The sequence below is a fragment of a genome, unplaced genomic scaffold, assembly GCF_019419815.1.
Source record: "Pyrus x bretschneideri cultivar Hongxiangsu unplaced genomic scaffold, Pyrus_bretschneideri_v1 Contig52, whole genome shotgun sequence".
In the NCBI taxonomy this organism is placed as follows: Eukaryota; Viridiplantae; Streptophyta; class Magnoliopsida; order Rosales; family Rosaceae; genus Pyrus; species Pyrus x bretschneideri.
The window spans coordinates 1,101,163-1,120,182 of record NW_025999790.1 but is presented as its reverse complement, the minus strand read 5'-3'; the positions used below and the strand labels follow the sequence as shown (position 1 = coordinate 1,120,182).

The 19,020-nt window shown below is 36.1% G+C and overlaps 2 protein-coding genes across 2 annotated transcripts; one reads left to right on the top strand and one right to left on the bottom strand.

Annotated features, from left to right (window-relative positions):
* Window positions 1-258: 258 nt before the first annotated feature.
* Window positions 259-5,799, bottom strand: LOC125470761 (cycloartenol-C-24-methyltransferase). Its single transcript, XM_048570302.1, has 14 exons — window positions 5,638-5,799; window positions 5,371-5,493; window positions 3,539-3,605; window positions 2,874-2,947; window positions 2,697-2,781; window positions 2,527-2,582; window positions 2,130-2,184; window positions 1,872-1,919; window positions 1,647-1,730; window positions 1,425-1,541; window positions 1,237-1,320; window positions 1,026-1,151; window positions 790-887; window positions 259-535 (listed from the first exon to the last, which is right to left on the bottom strand). The coding sequence occupies exons 2-14, from the start codon at window positions 5,451-5,453 to the stop codon at window positions 469-471; spliced, it is 1,044 nt and encodes a 347-aa protein (XP_048426259.1). The 5' UTR covers window positions 5,454-5,493; window positions 5,638-5,799; the 3' UTR covers window positions 259-468.
* Window positions 5,800-13,613: 7,814 nt separating this feature from the next.
* On the top strand, window positions 13,614-16,113 carry LOC125470710. The gene is made up of 4 exons (XM_048570147.1): window positions 13,614-13,825; window positions 14,149-14,307; window positions 14,817-14,984; window positions 15,107-16,113. Exons 1-4 carry the CDS (start codon window positions 13,720-13,722, stop codon window positions 15,130-15,132), a joined length of 459 nt encoding a protein of 152 aa, XP_048426104.1. The 5' UTR covers window positions 13,614-13,719; the 3' UTR covers window positions 15,133-16,113.
* Window positions 16,114-19,020: the final 2,907 nt, after the last annotated feature.

The following is a 19,020-nucleotide window of genomic DNA, read 5'->3' as shown; positions in this document are numbered from 1 at the left end:
TCATTAATAAAATACAAATATTGTAGTCAATATTTAAAAAATAATCTCATCATCAGCAATCACATCAATAACTTATAAAATTTATTCTAAGTTGTTGATCTACTTAACATTACCCGGAAAAAATGTCTTGTATCAAATTAAATTCGATTAAAATAAAATATGAAGACAGCATGTTCTTTGTGGATCTCATGAGTGATAATAGATCTGATTTAATTTTGCACATGGTGCTGGAGAACAAGTCCAAACTCACACGTGGTATAGCACGTGACCAAGGCCCAGAAAAAAAAATACTATTAAAATAATTAATTCTTCATTGTCTGTATCCAAATAAAGATACAGAATAAACTCACAGGAAATGTAAACACAAAACAACAGACAAGCAACTTTGACACAACACTCAAAACAAGTTAGAATATCCAACATATTTTTGCAAATCTCTTGCAGGATGAACTAGTCTGCACTACCAATCTACTGACTTTCCTCCATAAGCGGCTTTCGGGCCAGGAAGAAATACATCGGTGTGAAAATCTCTTTCCTGAAAGACATTCATTAGGATAATCGATGTCAGTAGCTAATATATGCATGCTTCTAGAACGAAATCATAGAGTTATAGCTTAAATAGGCATTCGTCGTTCTAGTCCAACTCTATTTTATGGAGTCATGGCAGCCTGTCGATTCGTGTTTGAATCACAGAACAAGATGCCACATATTTGAGCAAACTTACTATTGCCCAATGAGGTGGATGATGGTTCAGAAGAGAGAAACAAGCTGAAAAGAAAGAATACTTACTTTCCGCCTTCGACCAGCCCTACAGCTGCCTTCTCCAGAAAATCTTGAACTCTTTGGCTTCCTGCTGGTGCAAGTCCAATATATTCTAAAACCTTGACCTACAAAAAATAAAATTTAAGTCAGGCACTAATCCCTGTGCTTATTGTATTTAGCACAGGAGTATTCACTATTCCACAACGCATCAATAGAAAGTGGCTCAACAATTCATTGAATGACTACCATATACATGCTCTTACCAAGTTTCTAGTAATAAATCGCCCAGCAGCAGTTAGACGAAAGCTACTAAGTGAAATCCGACTTTTGTCCAAAGGCAAGTACCATGGAAGAGGTGAGTCCACCGCAAGATCTTTCTCCCATATGACCTATGCTCACAATGAAAAGAAAATATTAAGTCAATCTCTTTTCCCTTGCATAGATTTCAAAAAGAAGTAAAACCCTCCTACTGACCTCAAAACCTGCTTGTTTCAAAGCTTCAAGACACTTTCCTGTCAATCTGATGTCCGGAAGGCCATCACCAATCTCAATTTCTGCCTGTGGCAATGAAGTTCTTTTATATATATTCACAATCTAGAAATCGTTCAAAAGTAAATCAAGTATCTATCAACAGCTTGATTTTATGCTTTTGGTTTTCTTACCTTAATTTTTTGATGTTCTTGGTTATCGGGATCAAATGCATCAGTCATGCACCACTCATATGCAGCAAAACATTGACCGGGTTTTAGTACTTTGTAAATCTCCTTGTAGCACCCATACTATCCAGGACAGATGGAAACGTTAAGCCAACAGAAAAACAGGTGGAAGTTAATGATGCACTAACTTAAAGAGCCCAAAGGTTTCAAGCCACAAGAATGACTTACTGCATCTGGTGCATGGCAGGTCGCTTCAATGGCATAAACCGCATCAAATGAATTTTCAGGGAAAGGTAGTTTCATGAAGTCAGCCTGCACCATTTATAAAGTGCAAAGAATTAGATCTATAACATAAACGAGTTCTCTCCACATTCTCCTATGTATTACTGCAAGAAAGGAAAAAAAAAGGTACTTTCTACGTTGAACAAGAACATCATATACAATGCTACCAACCTTAACAAAGTTGCAGGTCTTGTCCACTCCTACATTACGGTTTAGTTCCTACAGAGCAAACAAAAGCATGATAGTATTAGGCCACTTTGAAACTGAAGTATCCCAGTGGTCATTCTAATATAACTAAATAAATAAATCATTTAGGCTTCATAATTTTGAATTGGACAAAAGGATTATCTTGAGAAACCATCAAGACTGGGCATTGATTATGTTCATTATTCAAAACAAATCGTCGCCGGTATACATAGGATTATCTACCTTTCCTCTTGTGATCTGATACTCGTTGTTGTTCAACCCAGTAATTGATGTTGAGCTGCACAAACCACCACAGAAAATCTTTGTGCACATAGAGATTCTTCTCGAACAATTAAATCACTAAACTCTAAATTTTAGAGTTGACATCAGCATATCAAGTACAGATCACAATGGTATCATCTTACATATTGAATAAACCATACGCATAATAGGAGGTCTTCCGATAAGGTGTTTTCAGTCCAACCCAGCGGTAAATTTAATATTCATAAGAACTAAAACAACCTATAAAATTCATCTTCAGTATAAAGGATAGTCTGCATATGCCACTTCGTATTCAAATATTACAGCCATGAGAACGCTGTCCATCAACCAAAACCTGAATAAAAGAAACGGCACTCACCTGAAGCGAGATATTTCTCTCAGTGGTCCACCAATTCCACAACCTACATCCAAAACCTAAAACAAAAAATACAGAAAACTAAGTCAATAATTTGAAATTTTGAACCAAATCATAAAAGAATCTTTCTCTTGCTAATCTATATTCCATAAAGTCTAATTTGGAAGGCTAACTTTCTGCCCAGGTTTGAGTCCTAGTTGTAAAGCAAGGAAGTGTTCATGTCGCTTGATACTCTCTCGAAGAGACTCCCCATTCCATCTGCAAGAGAGCAATACATCCATCAGAAACTCTTATAAGAGATACAATGTTTTCATTGCTTGCATGTGAAGATACGAAGAAAAAAGAGGAACCTGGTTGCAAAGTGGAAAGACTCTCCCCAACCATACTCATAAAAGCTTGTAACAAGATCATAGTATTTATTAACCTGAAATCCCAATGAACCAATTTAGTGAAGTATGACATCCCAAGCTTGAACCGAAATTTCATCAGATTAAATTGACAACAATGAGCCATTAAATCTTTACACTCAAAAGACATTGCAAAGGCCAACTTTCCCATATAGACATAATACAATGTATCTTAATTATCATAAAAGTTAATATCTCGTCCAAAATGCAAAAGTAACCACACAACTTGCCATTATCTTGAGTCTTATCACATGAACTAGGTGATATTATAAGACAACAAAGAAGCCTTTGAGGTCGTGGGGGGAGGAGCATTTGTGGAAGATTATATATATAAATAATATATACATGGTGAATAATATCATCGGGAAACAGAACATTTTTCCCTGTGGTGATTCTGGTGAATAGTAGAACCAACAGAGAAAATCACAATCCCTAGGAGATCAATGATCCCAAACAAGAAAATATAGTTGAAAAAACAGAAAGAAAAAAAATAAGACATTAAATCAGGTATAACCAGGAGGGAACAAAGTATGCAGCTTATTAGCAAGAGAGGCTTGTATACCGACAATCCTCAGAAGACAAATGGTTGATACAAGAGTCTATCTTACCATGTCAGTGTAGTTGGACTTCCTTGCTTCCTCTTCCCCTCCATAACAAACATGATACTTCTCATACCTGAACCATTACTCAATAAACTGAGATTACAACCACATATGCCATAAAATCTGCAAAAACTCAAGTTACATTATTTCACACGACATCCCAAAACAATTTCTAGGAACTTTGCACTGCCATGTATGAGAAGAGTACATGTTTGGCTACAAATGACATGTAATCATTTCACAAAATTGAACAAACTAGCTTTCAAAGTCTTGTTGTGTCACCGCACAAACAAAGGATCGGGAATTGAAGCCATGCAACTCGATAAATATGTAAAACGCTTTATTGTTTTAAATTCTATTCAATATTCTGGCATATTATCATCAAATTCAGTCAACACTCAGGTTAGCAAAATTGAAGATGAGAGCTTCGTAGCCATACTACAACTGCTCCCCGAAGGAGAACTTCATTGCCATACTACAAATTTCCTTGAAGTGGTTCTTTCCAAGAATTCCAAACTTTTCATCTCCATTACATACATAATTCATAAGTGAAAATTCTAAACCCACTGTATATTTTTCATTTTATATTCATTTAAGGGATAACAACCATTAATATAATTATAACAGAATTAGTACTGCTTCCATAATTTCAATTTCTATTAGTAGGACAGAAAAAAAATATTAAGTACTTAATTGTCATAATTCATGAATTCCCAGGCAAAAAAAAAAAAAATATATATATATATATATATATAGATAAAAGGAAAATGTAACTACAAAACAAAACTTCCAAACCTTACAAGTAGTACCAAATATCCATCTCATATATTCAAATAGAAAGCTTTACTCTTTGGTTAGCTAGTTCTGACAGAAAAGGACATCACAACCAACATTCAAACCTCACCAAAGACATCACGAGTTCCTCCACTTACCAAGTGCCAGATCAAAGTTACTGCAAGTTTCCCAGAATCCTTTTTTTCCCCTAATTGTTTTAGGGTAACCAATTAAAATAAAAAATAAAAAATAAAAAGAAGAAGGAAGCTTCGGAACCTTTGTGAAATGGGACCATTAAATGCTTTTAAGGCACGAAGTCTACTTCCTATGCAAGTGACTTCTCTAGCAGTCTTGCACCACACGTTGTATGGACTTCTCAGACTTCCCCATAACTCACGTGACTCTACAGACATTCCCAGATATATACCCCTGAACACTGCCTTCTTCACAAAATCTACAGATCATTAATATACTTTTATTTTTCTATGACAACTGATAATTGTGAGTAGTTAGCCCAAGTCGAAATTAGTATTAACCCACCCTCTAAACCCGAGTTCCAATCTCTATGACTAGACATCTGATAATTGAGATTAGCCTTGATTTGATTGTGCTTACTAGCCCACATCAAGATTAGCATTAATCCACCCTTTGCACCCGAGTTCGAATCCCTCTCCCCCGTAGTTTTAAGTAAATTTAGTGTAGTTTTTCTATCGCATGCCAAAAGAAAAAGAAATTAGCATTAATCCCATAAAAAATTAAGATTTTTCTAAACATCATGGTAAGAAAAGATTAGAGCTCAACCCACTTCCAGATTAGTAAGAATAAGAAAGATTAAGCTTAATCAAGAGAGAGAAACACAAAGATATAAACATCAAGGATTTATTTTTGAAATACAAAGATCAAAACTTTAGGTATTTACTTCTGAAACAAAATAAATGAACAAAACCATCAACGTCAAGGAATGATTAGAGTTGGTGGGTGCAATATGAAATCTAAGTTTCTAGAGAGAAACAATCAAACTTCACACTGGATCATATTTAAGAGAGACAGAGAGTTGGAAGTACTTTTCAACAGCAGAGAGAACATCGGTTTTGTCGATTTTTCCACCGAGACCCGATGCGAGATCCAATGCTCCAGCCTTCGACATCTCCTCCTCTTGAACTTCCCTAACGCAAAGTTGCGGAGATCTGCACAGTAACGCAAACCCATTACTTGAAACTTACAAGTAAGCATTACAATCCCTACATTTTCTTAATTTTTCAGAAGCAACAATAAAAAGTGAAAACATCGCTTGAATTGTAACGTGGGATGATGAGAATCAATGTCTTTACATCGAAAGGAGAATTCGAGAGAAGCAGAAAAAAAAGAGAGACTTTTCGAGGGAGGCTGAAGAGGGAGATGTGAGATAAGAGAGAGAGATACAGTCGCTGGAGGGCACCAATTTGTTTAAATATATATACAGATGGTATCAAACAAAAGCTGATTGGGAGTCGGATGAGAGTGAGAGTGAGAGTGAGAGAGGGCCAGACTTCAGGAGAGCGACTCTAAATTTTCGCTGTAACATAACAAAAATAATTACTTTTGTAACGGAAAAAGAAAAAGACTCAAAATTCGTAAGTACACCACAAATTGAGAACAGTTTTTGAGTTTTTATTGTTTTTAATAAACGTTGTGTGCATGTTATAAATAATAGATTGATAACAATGTTGTTTAGGTTCATTTTTTACGAAAATCAAACTTAATATTACAAGTAAAAAAAATACTAATAGATAATTTATAATCAGGAAAACTAATGAAAAAAATTGAAAATTTTGAGTTTTAACGATAAGAACAAAATAAAGGGTAAAGTGAATAGTACTAGGTTTGACATTTAGTATAAAAATGTAATTTTTCGTTAAAATAAACAGTTCCGTGAATTTTTTGTTAATACTTCCTTTATAATATTGATTGAAGGCCTACGAATCTCCTTCTATAATTAGGAATTCTTTTTTCTTCAGTCAAGATTCGGAATTCTATGTCTTATGTCTATCTTCCGTTTTATTATTTTCATATTTATATGAGGTATGGAGTATGGACAAGGTAAGCTGAGTTGTATTCTATGTAGATAATATAATACAGACATATCTACCAACCACTCACACTCGAGTCACAAATCGATTTTAGAATGCCAACAGGATCCTCTTCGGATCCTTTTGATGAGGATCTTAAGCATCCGTAAATTGTGTCCGTTCATTGTATATCGTACGGTCGGTTTTATTTTTTTATTTTTGTACTTTTGTATTCAATTTTAAATAATAAACTTTAAAATGATTTTTAACTGCACGATGTACGATGAACAGACAAGATACGCAGATTCTCGAGATCCTCGCTAAGAGGATCCGGACTCTTTAAAAAGGGTAATAAACTAGACAAAATATAGCAATATAATCATTAGAGAAAATTTAAAGGTTTTTTTATTGGCATAGAAAATTTTAATCACGTAAGAGTGATGGAACTTTAAAATTTGTATGAAAAATTTAGTATTGAGATGATTATATCATAAGAATATAATTTGTTTACGAGTTTTGATAAAAAAATAATAATAATAATTAACACATTAGATTCAACACAAAAATTTAAGATCATGACTCAAAATTTTTACTATAAGATTTTGTTTTCAACATAATTGGATCCTCTCCTAAATTATATAGACCATATTTAATATGAACTGTCTAAAAGAAATTGATTTTTATATGATAAAACAGAATCATAGTTATAAGGATGGGTTTTAAAAATAGAGAATGGAGAACACTTTGTTGCTGTTTACACCCAATTCCGGTTGGACGTGTGTCCAAGTTTGAATTAAAAAATAAAAACTTAGACACGTGTCCAGCCGGAATTGGGTGTAAGTAAGAGCAACTCCACCCCTATCCACTTTGCGCCAGCACCCAGCCCATTTATCTACTTAATTGAACAGTAACAGACTCAATGAACAGTAATAGGCCAAAGCATCTCCACCCCAAAAAAAAATGTGCTGGCACCTAGTCTAAAAATGCGCTGGCACAAACGATCTCCACCCCTACAAAATGCGCTCGCACCCAGTCCATTTAAAATATTAAATAATTTTTTTATAAAATAATAAAAAAAATAGTTTTAATTTCGGATAGGATTTTTAACCAATCTCGTCACGCCACGTGTCATTATCCGAACGTACTATTTTTTGAATAGATTTCCGCTAAGATGAGGGTTAGGTATTTATAGAAAAAAAAAATTAATTTTTTAAAATTTTTCTGTATTTTTTTTAAAAATTTTGACATTTTTTAATTAATTTTTAATAAATTTTAATGTTGTAATTAATCGGGACCGTTGGATTTGAAAAATAATCAAATCCAACAGCCAACACGATGCCACGTGGCCAACGGTCAAATTTCTGACCGTTGGGCCTTTTTTTTTTTTTTTAAATTTTTGGTGAAATAAACGTGGACCGTTGATCTGTGATCGGATGGTCCAATTTAAAATTTAAATTTAAATTTTTTTTACAGTTGGAAATCCAACGGCCTAAAAAACTAGCCGTTGGAATCTGAGGAGGCCACGTATCCTTCACCCCGAACGACTGCAAGTGGACTGGCACGCGGGCCCCAGCGCCTGCACAGCCTGTCGGCTACGCGCCCCGGGCACCGCGTGTGTTGCACGCGCCAGAAACAGACCGGCTCATGGGTCTGTCCATTTTGGGCTGGGCTGTTGACTGGCACGGGCTGGGTGCCAGTCAATTGCACGGGCTGGAGCAGATTCACTTGGTGCCAGTCCATTTTCTTCACTTGGTGCCAGTCCAAAGGGCATGGGCTGGAGTTGCTCTAATGAATTTGCAACAGCCAAGTTCAATTTATAGAGAAGGTTGTTGGCACAGCAAGTTTCAAACCCTAGATTGATGAAATTTCAGGATGGGCTTGGCTTATTCAGATGTGGTTCCGCCACTGGTCATACTTACTTTCACTTATTCAAAGTTAAAAATGACTTGTATGGTATGTTTTATATTAAAAATATAAAAAATTGTGTTAATTTCGCTCTGCATATAATTATATTATTAATACAAAACATCCCCATATCGTTACACCCATGACCATGACGTGCAAGATTGTCTTCCTGCATAACAAAACACATGAGAGCTCATGGACTATCACTATATGTGCATGTTACATGTATATACACATTTATTATATGTTGATTTGGAAAATCCAAGATTCCAAAGGTGTACCGTATATTATGTTCCCCTTTTTAATCTTCACAGAATCAGAACATATATACTTTTCCACTTGGATCCGATCCTTTTTTTTTTTTTTTTTTTTTTTTTTTAATAGGGATCGTCTGCTTATCTTTCTGATAGATTTCTTTATTTTTAAGCGAAGCTTATCTTTTTCATATAAATTATGTTTAAAGGGAGGGAGAATTAAAAACATCTCACCTTAATTGATTAAGAGAAATTTGCAATGTACTTTGTTTGATTTTCTTTTTCTATTTTGTATTTATTTGTGCAATCACTAGATGATTTTCTTTGTATTTTTATTGTTTTCGTTTTTAGAATGATAAGGTTTATGTCTCCTTTTTTAATGTATTTTTTTATCTTTTTCTTTTTGTATTATAAGGGTTATGTTTATGTTCTTCTAATTAGGTGTAACTTATTTTTCATTATCAATAAAATTCTCATGGTACTGTCAATTTTCCTTTTACCCATGTGTTTCCACTTTCCACCGCAAAAAAAAAAAAAAAAATCAAAACTAAATGCTTTCTTTATCACGTAAACATTACTTCAATTATTGTTTAGAATGTGTAACTTTCATATTCTAAAACCCTAGATCATCCTTTTACTATTTTCCTAAACAAAGTCAATAAACACTTGGTTTTTCATTTGATTTTTTTTCTAATACAAAAATATTAGGATATCTTACTCTACTTAAAATGTAATTAGACTAGACCACACAACGAGTCAACCACTAAATAGATATCGAACACAATTATAATATGTTATTGTCATCCATGTGAGAAGAACTTGAGACTTCTAACATATAATTAAAGAAAATTTCTGCTAGACCATTATTAGTTGTAATTATGAGTGCTTTCCCAACAAACACAACTATATTTCATTATGACACAACTGCATTTCATTATGAGTGATTTCCCCACAAACACAACTACCAACAAACACAACTACATTTCATTATGACACAACTACATTTCATTATGACACAACTACATTTCATTACGAGTGCTTTCCCAACAAACACAACTACATTTAGGGTTCGTGTACGTAACCGTAATCAAAATAGAGGAATTGAATTCATGAGGAATTGAATTGAGGAGGAATCAGAATCAGATTCCTGTTGAAGCTGTTTACTTAAATGTTCTGGAATCGGAGTAAAAATGAAACGAAACTCATATAAGTTGTTTACTAATTCATCTGAATTGGAATAGAAATCAATATGATTACTAAAATGCCCTTATTCTTTTTGTTTTATTTCTTTCCCATATTTTTTTAATAACATTTTCACAAAATGTCATTATGGTAAACCTTCATCTATCAGACTTCCCTAGCACAGCAAAAAATAAGAACTCCTCCCTCCCCTTTTCCCCCTCGCTTTCATCTTTCCCACTCACCCTACCCCATAATCACCACCCCTCCTCCCTGCCAATTATTTCAATTTCAAGATTTTATAGGTTTTGAGTGATTTCTTCAACGGATATGGGTTTATTATCTAGGGTTTGGGTGATAAATTCTTGAATCCGATTTGGGGGATATGTGGTTGGGTTTTGTGAGGCATTGCCCAGGGGAGTAAGGCATGGCTACACGGGGAGGTGGAAGGTGTGGCGCATAGATGAAGGTGAAGTGTAGTGAGCGATGGGTTTGTTGGGTTGAATAACAGCCGAGCCCCAAATCGAAAGAGACGATACCGTGAGAGTGAAGAGAGAGAAAGAATGGAGGATCGGGAGGAGCAGGTGCTGGAGTCGAGCTTGACGATGGAGAAGGCGACGGCGGCCAAGTAGTTCATAGAGAACCACCACAGAGCTCAGATGAAAAACATTCAGGAACGGAAGGAGAGGTGATCTGCAATCTGTAACTTTGATTGCTTCTGGATTTTCTTACTTAGGCTCTGTTTGGATTGCTGAATAATGTAGTTTGGGTAGTAATTTGAGCTCTGAATCGTGAAACTATTCAGTGTTTGAATTGGGTGTTGGCATTTCATGAATTGGTTTCGATTTCTGCTGTTTGGTTGCTGAGAAAATGTGGGATGAACGAAATGTGTGGAGGATTTTGAGGTGGTGAAGAGAGAGAAGGTGTTGGAGGAGCATGTAGCTACTGGAGATCGAATGGCGGAGGATAACGAGAAGATGGGGTATTTTGGGAAGGAAAATCTGATTCCGGATGGAGCCTTCTCCCCGGAATCCAAATACTACTTTCTTCTAGGTAATCCAATTTCGACAATATTAGGAATTGAATTCCTAATTTTACGTGGGGCCCACAGAACAGTTCATTCCGGTTGAACTGGTAAACAGAGGAATAATCAGGAATGGAGAATGACTCCCATTCCGCCATTTCCTTTCCCCATATGTAAACACGCCATTAATTAATCAACAAATTGTAATTATACCTTTTTCCTTTTGAAAGTTAGCAATGTACCCTTAAGTGCTTTCACTCTAACTACTCAACTACTTTTCCTTGAAAGTTAACAATGAATCTTTAAGGCTTGTTTATAACCACTTTTCAGATTGCTAAGAGTGTTTTTTTGTGAAAATATTTTGAAAATCACTTGAAATGCAAGAGGATTCTGAAAATCACTTGAAATGCTTCTTACTATAACATTTTCTCTAAAAGTGTTTTCAGTCATTTTAAAAACACTTTCAAATATAAGCCCTTATTTATAAGTGGTACTATGTCCACCTCATTATCTTATCTTTCCATTCACATTATATTCCCATCACAATTAAAATAATAATAATATCATTCTATTCCCACCCACCATTATTCCAATTATACCCTTTTAAATTTCTTTAAATTTTAATTTTTGTACATGCATACATATATGTCATAAAAAAACCAAGTGACACTGCCAATTAAAGATTGAATATCGGACTTTGGATGTAGTGGGTTGCCTTTTGGATTTGCCCTTTTCATGTATTTGTCTTTTTAAGTAGTAATTTAGTTTGGCCCAAAAAAAAAAAAGGCAGACTCAATATTTTTTATTTTTGCTCGCTCACTCCCTTACTCTTCTTGTTGGATTGGGGGTTCTGTTCAGAAGAAATTTCAGAGAGAAAGAGGAACCGAAAAGAGAGTTCAAATCAAAATTTACAAGCTTAGTATAAGGGGAATATGTCGGATCTATTCGAGAGAGCGAAAAGAAGTAGATTGACCTTCAAAGATGGAACTCTCGTCACTCGCAGGATTTAGATTAAGGTTGCACATCATCATGAGAGAAAGGGTAAAGAGAAGATTTGAAGAGGGAGCAGCTGGCATCGACGCCGCCGTGAGGGAGGCGTGCAGGTGTGGGCTGGTTGGGTTTATACAGTGGTGTGGTTTTTTAATTTTCTTTTTGTTTTATGCTATTTCAACTAAAGTTGACGTGGCAAAATATTAGTAGTTATTTTAAGTCCTTAAAGGTCATTGTATAAGAGGAGATATTTGTCAATGACATTTATATTTTAAAGTGGGCAAAGATGTAAGATAATGGGGGTGGAATTAACACCAATCTTATTTATTTGGTATTTTTTTTTCATGAAGCCAGATTTGGGTGAAACTTGATGAGTCTATTTTAGACTGCCATATAGTACTACCAAGAGAAACCCCAACTTACATCAAAATGAGTTGATGCTATAGTCTAATAATATTTGTCTCCCCTCACGTAGTAAGAAATTTTAGCTTTAACTGTCATAAATCACGTGTTTGACACTAAAATTATCGGTTGCCAAGATAAATAAGTTTTGATTATCTAATGAAGCTATCTAAGGTTTTTATGCCCTAAAATGGGCTCACTTACAAGTTTACAACTAATTCCAGGCTACAATATTGAATTAAAGTGTTTGCTTCAAAGTAAGGCTTTGAGATTATAGCTAAAAAGCTAAAGATTTTGCTGAAGTGAAATTGGGTTTGTGCTGAAATGCAATTGGGTTGATTGAAGAATCACTCAAGGTTTTGTATAGACGTGGAGATTGAATTTAACAAACGTTCTGAGCTTGAAGGTCTTTGGAAGTATTTATAGGTAGTGGAAAAGGAGGAACATCAATCTTATCGTTGAGATGGAGTATGGGTAGTTCGCTCATTTAGCGCTGACAATGATTGTAATTTCTAGTTGGTGGCCTTTAACTATGTCTTATGGCGTTTCGCAAGATTATCGCAATGACATCATCTTGTCGAATGACATGTTCATTTGGCATATAAGGAGGCAAGATATTCCCAAACTTGATTTTTGTATGGCAAACATGCTTCGGAAAGAACCGAGTCCGAGCTCTCGGATGGGTTGGAGTAATGTAAGGGTTGTCCGAGCCCTTTAATAAGATCCTAGATTGGGCTTCGAAGTGGATGGGCCGGAATCGTACGATTTTGCGTAAATAAAATTTGACTTAGGCCCCATACCAGTCCTTACTTTTATTATGGTTCAAACAAATCTTACATCGAACTAATGAATTGAAGCAAAAGAGTTTAGCTTTTGTTATGGTTTATTCTTTACTCCAACAATTATGCGAAAAATCGTTTAATATGTGCATGACAAAAGGAATCTTATTCTTTCTTTTTGTTGTATACACATTCTACGGTCCTTTCCCATATGCAGCCATTCCTTATTTGCAAACGCAGGCGTAGCCACATTGATTAGAACATATGTGTTTCTCTCTATGCACGCGACTTTAAAACTCACTTACCGCAGTTTAGATTAAGGAAAACTAACGAAAAGTTCAAAAAAACTTTGTTTTAATGAAAAATAACAAATAAATGTGTAATGAATAGTACCAAAGAAGGGTAAAAAGGAACCGGATCCCCTATGGATCCCAAAAAACTGAGACCACTAATCAATGAATCCGGGCTGTTGAAATTTGATTCAGCTGCTACAATTATTATAACTTTTAGAAGAGCTCTCTATTTGCAGTTGTTGGATCAAATTTTAATGGCCCAAATTCTTTACTCAGGAGGCTCAGTTTTTGGGGATCCAGTTCCGGATAAAAATGTGGTTTTTCATTAAAAGTAAACTGTACCGAGAACGTTTCGTTAAAACTCAATAAATTTAAAGTAGAATATCGCTAGTATAAAAAAGAAAATATCTTTCCCTGTTCGAGTTACAGAGACATACCTCGCGGTTTAGATTAATCTAAATTTCGTGTTTGTGCTTGATATATAAGAACTCTAGTCTTCATCTGTTGTTTCATTCCACTATGCTGTGTTAAATTTTGTTATGGCGACTGAAAATGATCGAAAGGAAAAGGCGATGGAGCAATTTCCTTATTTCCCTCCAACATCTGACATCTGCACTGCATTGCTCATAAGAGGTCTTGCATCAGGTGAATGCTAAATGCACAAAACATAGTGCCTCTCCTGATTCATTGGTGTCAAACATGTTCCAGATCCACCTCGGAAGTCATCGTTTTTGTTTCCGCACTGCTGTCATTGCTTCATTTACTAACGGGAAAACAATCACAAAACAAAGTAAAAATTGTCTTTGAATTCCCTTCCTTCTCCTTATGTGTCCATGTATGTATGTTTTATGGGTATAATCGTTACTGGAATTTTACGACAATTCCATTTAAATAATTGTCTTGTCTTAATAATTAATCTTGATCCTCCTGCTAGTTCATATTTAACTACTCTTTTCTTTTTCCTGCAGAGTATGACTGCAGCTCAGCAGATATAAATCCTATTGGGAGCAGGATTATCGGACATTTCTGCGAGGGGCTGCCACACATCTTGGTTACGTGTCCTTGGAAGAAGTTGAAGAAGATCCACCTGCTGCGGAACTGGAGACTATTTGTTCCAATCATGTCAGGTAGCAACTCATCCTATCCAAACGAAATAGGTGGATCCAATGCTGCATTCAACTTGCTCTAATAGTAATATAGTTATATCGATATTCAATCTTAACTAGTTCTACAAAAATGGTGATTATGATTTGTCAAGGTTCATGCTGCTGGTGCATATACATATATATACAACGTTGTTTTTTTCACTAATCTTCTACGGGGTCTTCATTTATAAAATTTCTCGACTGTTAATAAGGAAATATGAATTGAAATACCACCGTGAAGTTTCTTTAACTTTTATCGCAACCTTTTCTTCTACAAAAACCAGAACAATGAGCATACATGTTATAGAATAAATGCATTACATTCTACAACAGTAAATGAAATAATTTCATGAAAGTGTCAAAACCAACAGTATATTTGTTCTTTTGTCTTACACACGCAACCATCAATCTCTTTACCTGTTAAAAAGTAGCTAGCTCAATTTCACATTTGTTCTGCACAGCAGTGTTACAAGGGTGCTCGCATTGTGCAGAAGTCTTTGTGGCTGATGCAGAAGAACTCAAGTCTTCATCTGTTCCACTATGTTGTGTTAAATTTCCTTGCGGCGACTGCAAATGCTGGAAAGGAGAAGGCGGTGAAGCAATTTCCTTATGTCCCTCCAACATCTGCACTTCATTGCTCATGAGAGGTCTTGCTTCCAGTGCGTGCTGAATGCACAGCAGAGCTACCATTATCATCCTCTCTGCTTTTTCTTTGTCTTGTTCTTCAATCCCACAAAACGACAGCACCTCTTCTAATTCATTGTTGTCAAACATGTTCCAGATCCACCTCGGAAGCTATTCACGTAACTCATTTACATCCTCATCAAAATTTCTCCTCCTTCCAACAACCTCAAAGAGGAGCATGCCAAAACTGTAAACATGGCACTTGTGAGTAACCGGATAAGGCTTCCATATCTCTGGTGCTGCATATCCGGGTGTCCCTCTTCCCTTGGTTAACAACATTTGACTGCTTCCCCTGTTGCAAAGCTTGGCAAGTTCAAAATCTGCGACCTTTGGATTCAAATTCTTATCGAGAAGTACATTCCCGGGCTTAATATCATAATGAATGATTCACACTCCTCATGCAGATAAGCCAACCCTTTTGCTGTTTGGTCTGTGATATTGTGCAGCTTCTCCAAACCTATTTCTCTATGCTCACTAAACAAGAACTTGTCAAGTGATCCATTCTCCATGTACTCATAGACAAGTGCTCGCATTTCGTGGTCAAAGCAGAAGCCGTATAGTTTTACCAAATTCATGTGGTAAGTTCTTCTTAAGGTGCCAACTTCCGCCATGAATTGATCTTCGACTATCTTATCCCCAGTGTTTGTAAGCACCTTGACATGTTGCTAAGAAACCCCTTGACCGTCGGAAACTCAACTTGTGAGCTTCGAACTTGCTGCAATTCGGGTGTTAAGTCGATTGCTACATCGTCGGATGAATGATTTGGATTCAAAGACTTGTCGATACTACTGTAACTGTTTGCTATCCGGGCATATGCCGGATAGCGCTTCCTGTCTTTTTCAAGCAATCAATGATGGCATATACGATGGCTACAATTGCAATGGTCACCACCACACTAGAAACTGAAAACAAATCTAATTAAAAACAAACTTACAAAAAAAATTATAGCAGTGATGATAGACTGTAAAATAAGTCATACAAATAATCCAGTTGTGCTCATGACCCGATCATTAAGTCTTTGTTTACGATCCTGAACACGATGTGATTATCAAACGTGTTACAAGATAATAACACGATTTGTTCATATAATGTTCATAAATACAAATACACATAAATATAATGTCTAAGTTAAATAAATGAAATTGTTATTAGCACTTCAAAAATCTCATTCTACACTCCAAACTTTTTAAATTAGGAAAGAAAAATACACTTGTGAGGAGTGTAGAATGAGATTTTTGGAGTACCAATAACACTTCCCTAAATAAAAGGGTTAAAATTGTCGTTTCACCTGCAATCATATAAATAGCTCCTTTCGTGTTTGACAAATTACAAGATTTACATAGACGTGTTAATACCAATTTCGTGTTAAGCAGGTTGACCCGAAACACGAATTTTTCATTAACATTTGAGACCATGTTTGCAGCAAGTAGAAACTAGCAAGCAGAAGCATCATATTTTCCTAAACATTTGTTGCCTGCAGCTTCTGGAGATGCTACAGTGGCTACTTACCAACAGATAAGGCCACTGCCCATTGCATTGAGGAATTGAATTGGTTCTGAATTTCTTGGAAGTCATTAGATTCACTATTTTGAAATGCACCCGACATGGTTTCTGTCTTGCCAAAGTTTTTTTTGAAGAACGAAGAAAGTAGGGCTTAATACAAACATACATACACACACACACACACACACACACACACACACACACACACACACATATACATATATGATTTGCTTAATTTCTTCGAGGAAATAGGAGGGAAGTTGCCAGGCAAGTGCATTATACATGATTTGGACCATAACTTGTCAAAACGAGTATAATTATTATTATTTTTTAAGTTTACTATTATTAAGAGGAAGGAGACGAGACGAATGAATAGAAATTTAACATCCTATTCATTAGGATATTAGAATTACATGTGACTATAATTAATTAATTGTAGATATCATTAGTTAATCCGGAATCCTCTCAATGATTGTAACAGTATTATAAATTTCAATTGTAATTGAGATTAATATTCTTCAAACATCAATACAAATAGTCATTTGGAATTGTTATTAGCACTTCAAAAATCTCATTCTACACTCCAAACTTACTATATTGGGAAAAAAAAATACACTTATAAAGTTTTTTGAAATACCAATAACACCTCCTATAATCATTTTCTACATAATATTATTCGTCATAAATTTTGCTTTTGGTCTTTAGGGTTCTCTCTCTCTTGTCGTCCAATACAGCCAACACAGAGAAAAATAAAATAAAAAATCACAAACCAGTTATTTTTCTCCACCATTTTTCGGTTTCCTGTCGTCCACCCTTTGATCTCTTTTGTTTACCCACTTGTATCCTAGCCTTTTGTCGTCTCTGCATCACTCACACACGCAAGACATAATAAATAAATAACAAACCTAACTTCCTGCGTTTTCCAATTAGGCTATTAGTTTAATCTTTTGTCCATTACTTCTTTCAAGTTTTTGTTTTCCTCCTAATTGCATCTCTTCTGGACAATTGCCAAGACTACGGCAACACGGCAGCCATAAGCCGCCCCAAAATTGCCAAGACTATGGCAACACGGCAGCCGAAAGCCGCACCAATTCTTTGGTGAGGCCCCAGGCCACAACATACCGCCCCAGCTTTCTCAATGCGTGGGTCCAGTCAACAACATTCAGCTGTTCTTCCCAAGTGCAGGTCCAATCTATTACACCTCCCTGCTCCAGTAGCCTGCACGACACCGCTCACGGCCTAACTCGTCTCCTTCTATTGTTGGACCAGCTTTGGTGTTCCAACTGCGACACCTCTCAACACACTCATCAGACTTGCCCACATCGCTCTAGTAGGCCTACTTCGGCCCCGCCCTTCGCCGAACCTCAATTTTCATAGAAACTGGAACCAGTTTGGTATTCTGACACAGGTGCTACCAATCATATGATGGGTCAATCGTCTTTGGTTTCTCACATGCAACCTTATGCAGGTCCTTCTAACGTCTATTTGAGTAATGGTGATACTATGCACATTACTTATACCTGTAGCATCCCTCTTTCATTTGGTTCTTCCAATTTTAATCTTCGCAATACCTTTTTTTATCTCACACCTTATGGGTTGAAGCCGTTCTTTTTGGTCATCCTCCAACTTATTCTCATCTTCGTGTGTTTGGTTGTCTTTGTTTTGCTCACCTTGAACCTTATTTTGCTCATCAATTTGAAAGTCATTCTAAAACATGTGTCTTTTTAGGATATAGCATGCATCATAAAGTTTACTGTTGTCTTAATCCCTCCACTAGTCGTGTCTATGTATCTCGTCATGTTATTTTTAGAGTAGTCCTATCCACACATCTATTTTTACTTTTCACACACCCTTCTCAATTTTCGGCCTTTGATCGAATGAATTGAAAAAAAATCAATGGCAACAAAATTAACAAGGATATGTGAATGATACTTTCTTATTTTTAACGAATCTTTTCCTTATAGTACTTTGCAGTTATTGCCATCCTTGAATTATACGGAACTTCCCATCACATAGGCCATCTCACTCAAATGTTGCACAAACTCATTCTGCCATCCTTGTCACCTGGCCAACATACCACCAATTCAGCCCAGTGCCCCTATACTAGTCCCTTGAGTGTACAAGTCTCTAATGCAAGCCATCCTTGAATTATACGGAACTTCCCATCACCTAGGCCATCTCACTCAAATATTGCACAAACTCATTTTGCCATCCTTGTCACCTAGCCAACACACCACCAATTCAGCATAGTGCCCTTATAATAGTCCCTTGAGTGTACGAATCTCCGGTGCGGGCCATCCCACTGCACATGCCTTCACCTGCCTTTTCTAGGTCTGCCTTATACATATCATCCCCTTATGGCCCATCCACCTCATGGGGCCTGCCTCTTGACCCTAAAATCCATCATTGCCTGCCTCTCAAAGCCTACGTGATTATGGGCTTTAGATCTCATCAGGGCCCGCGCCCTGCTTTTGGAACTTTACTTCGCTTAAGGCCCAAGCCCATTAT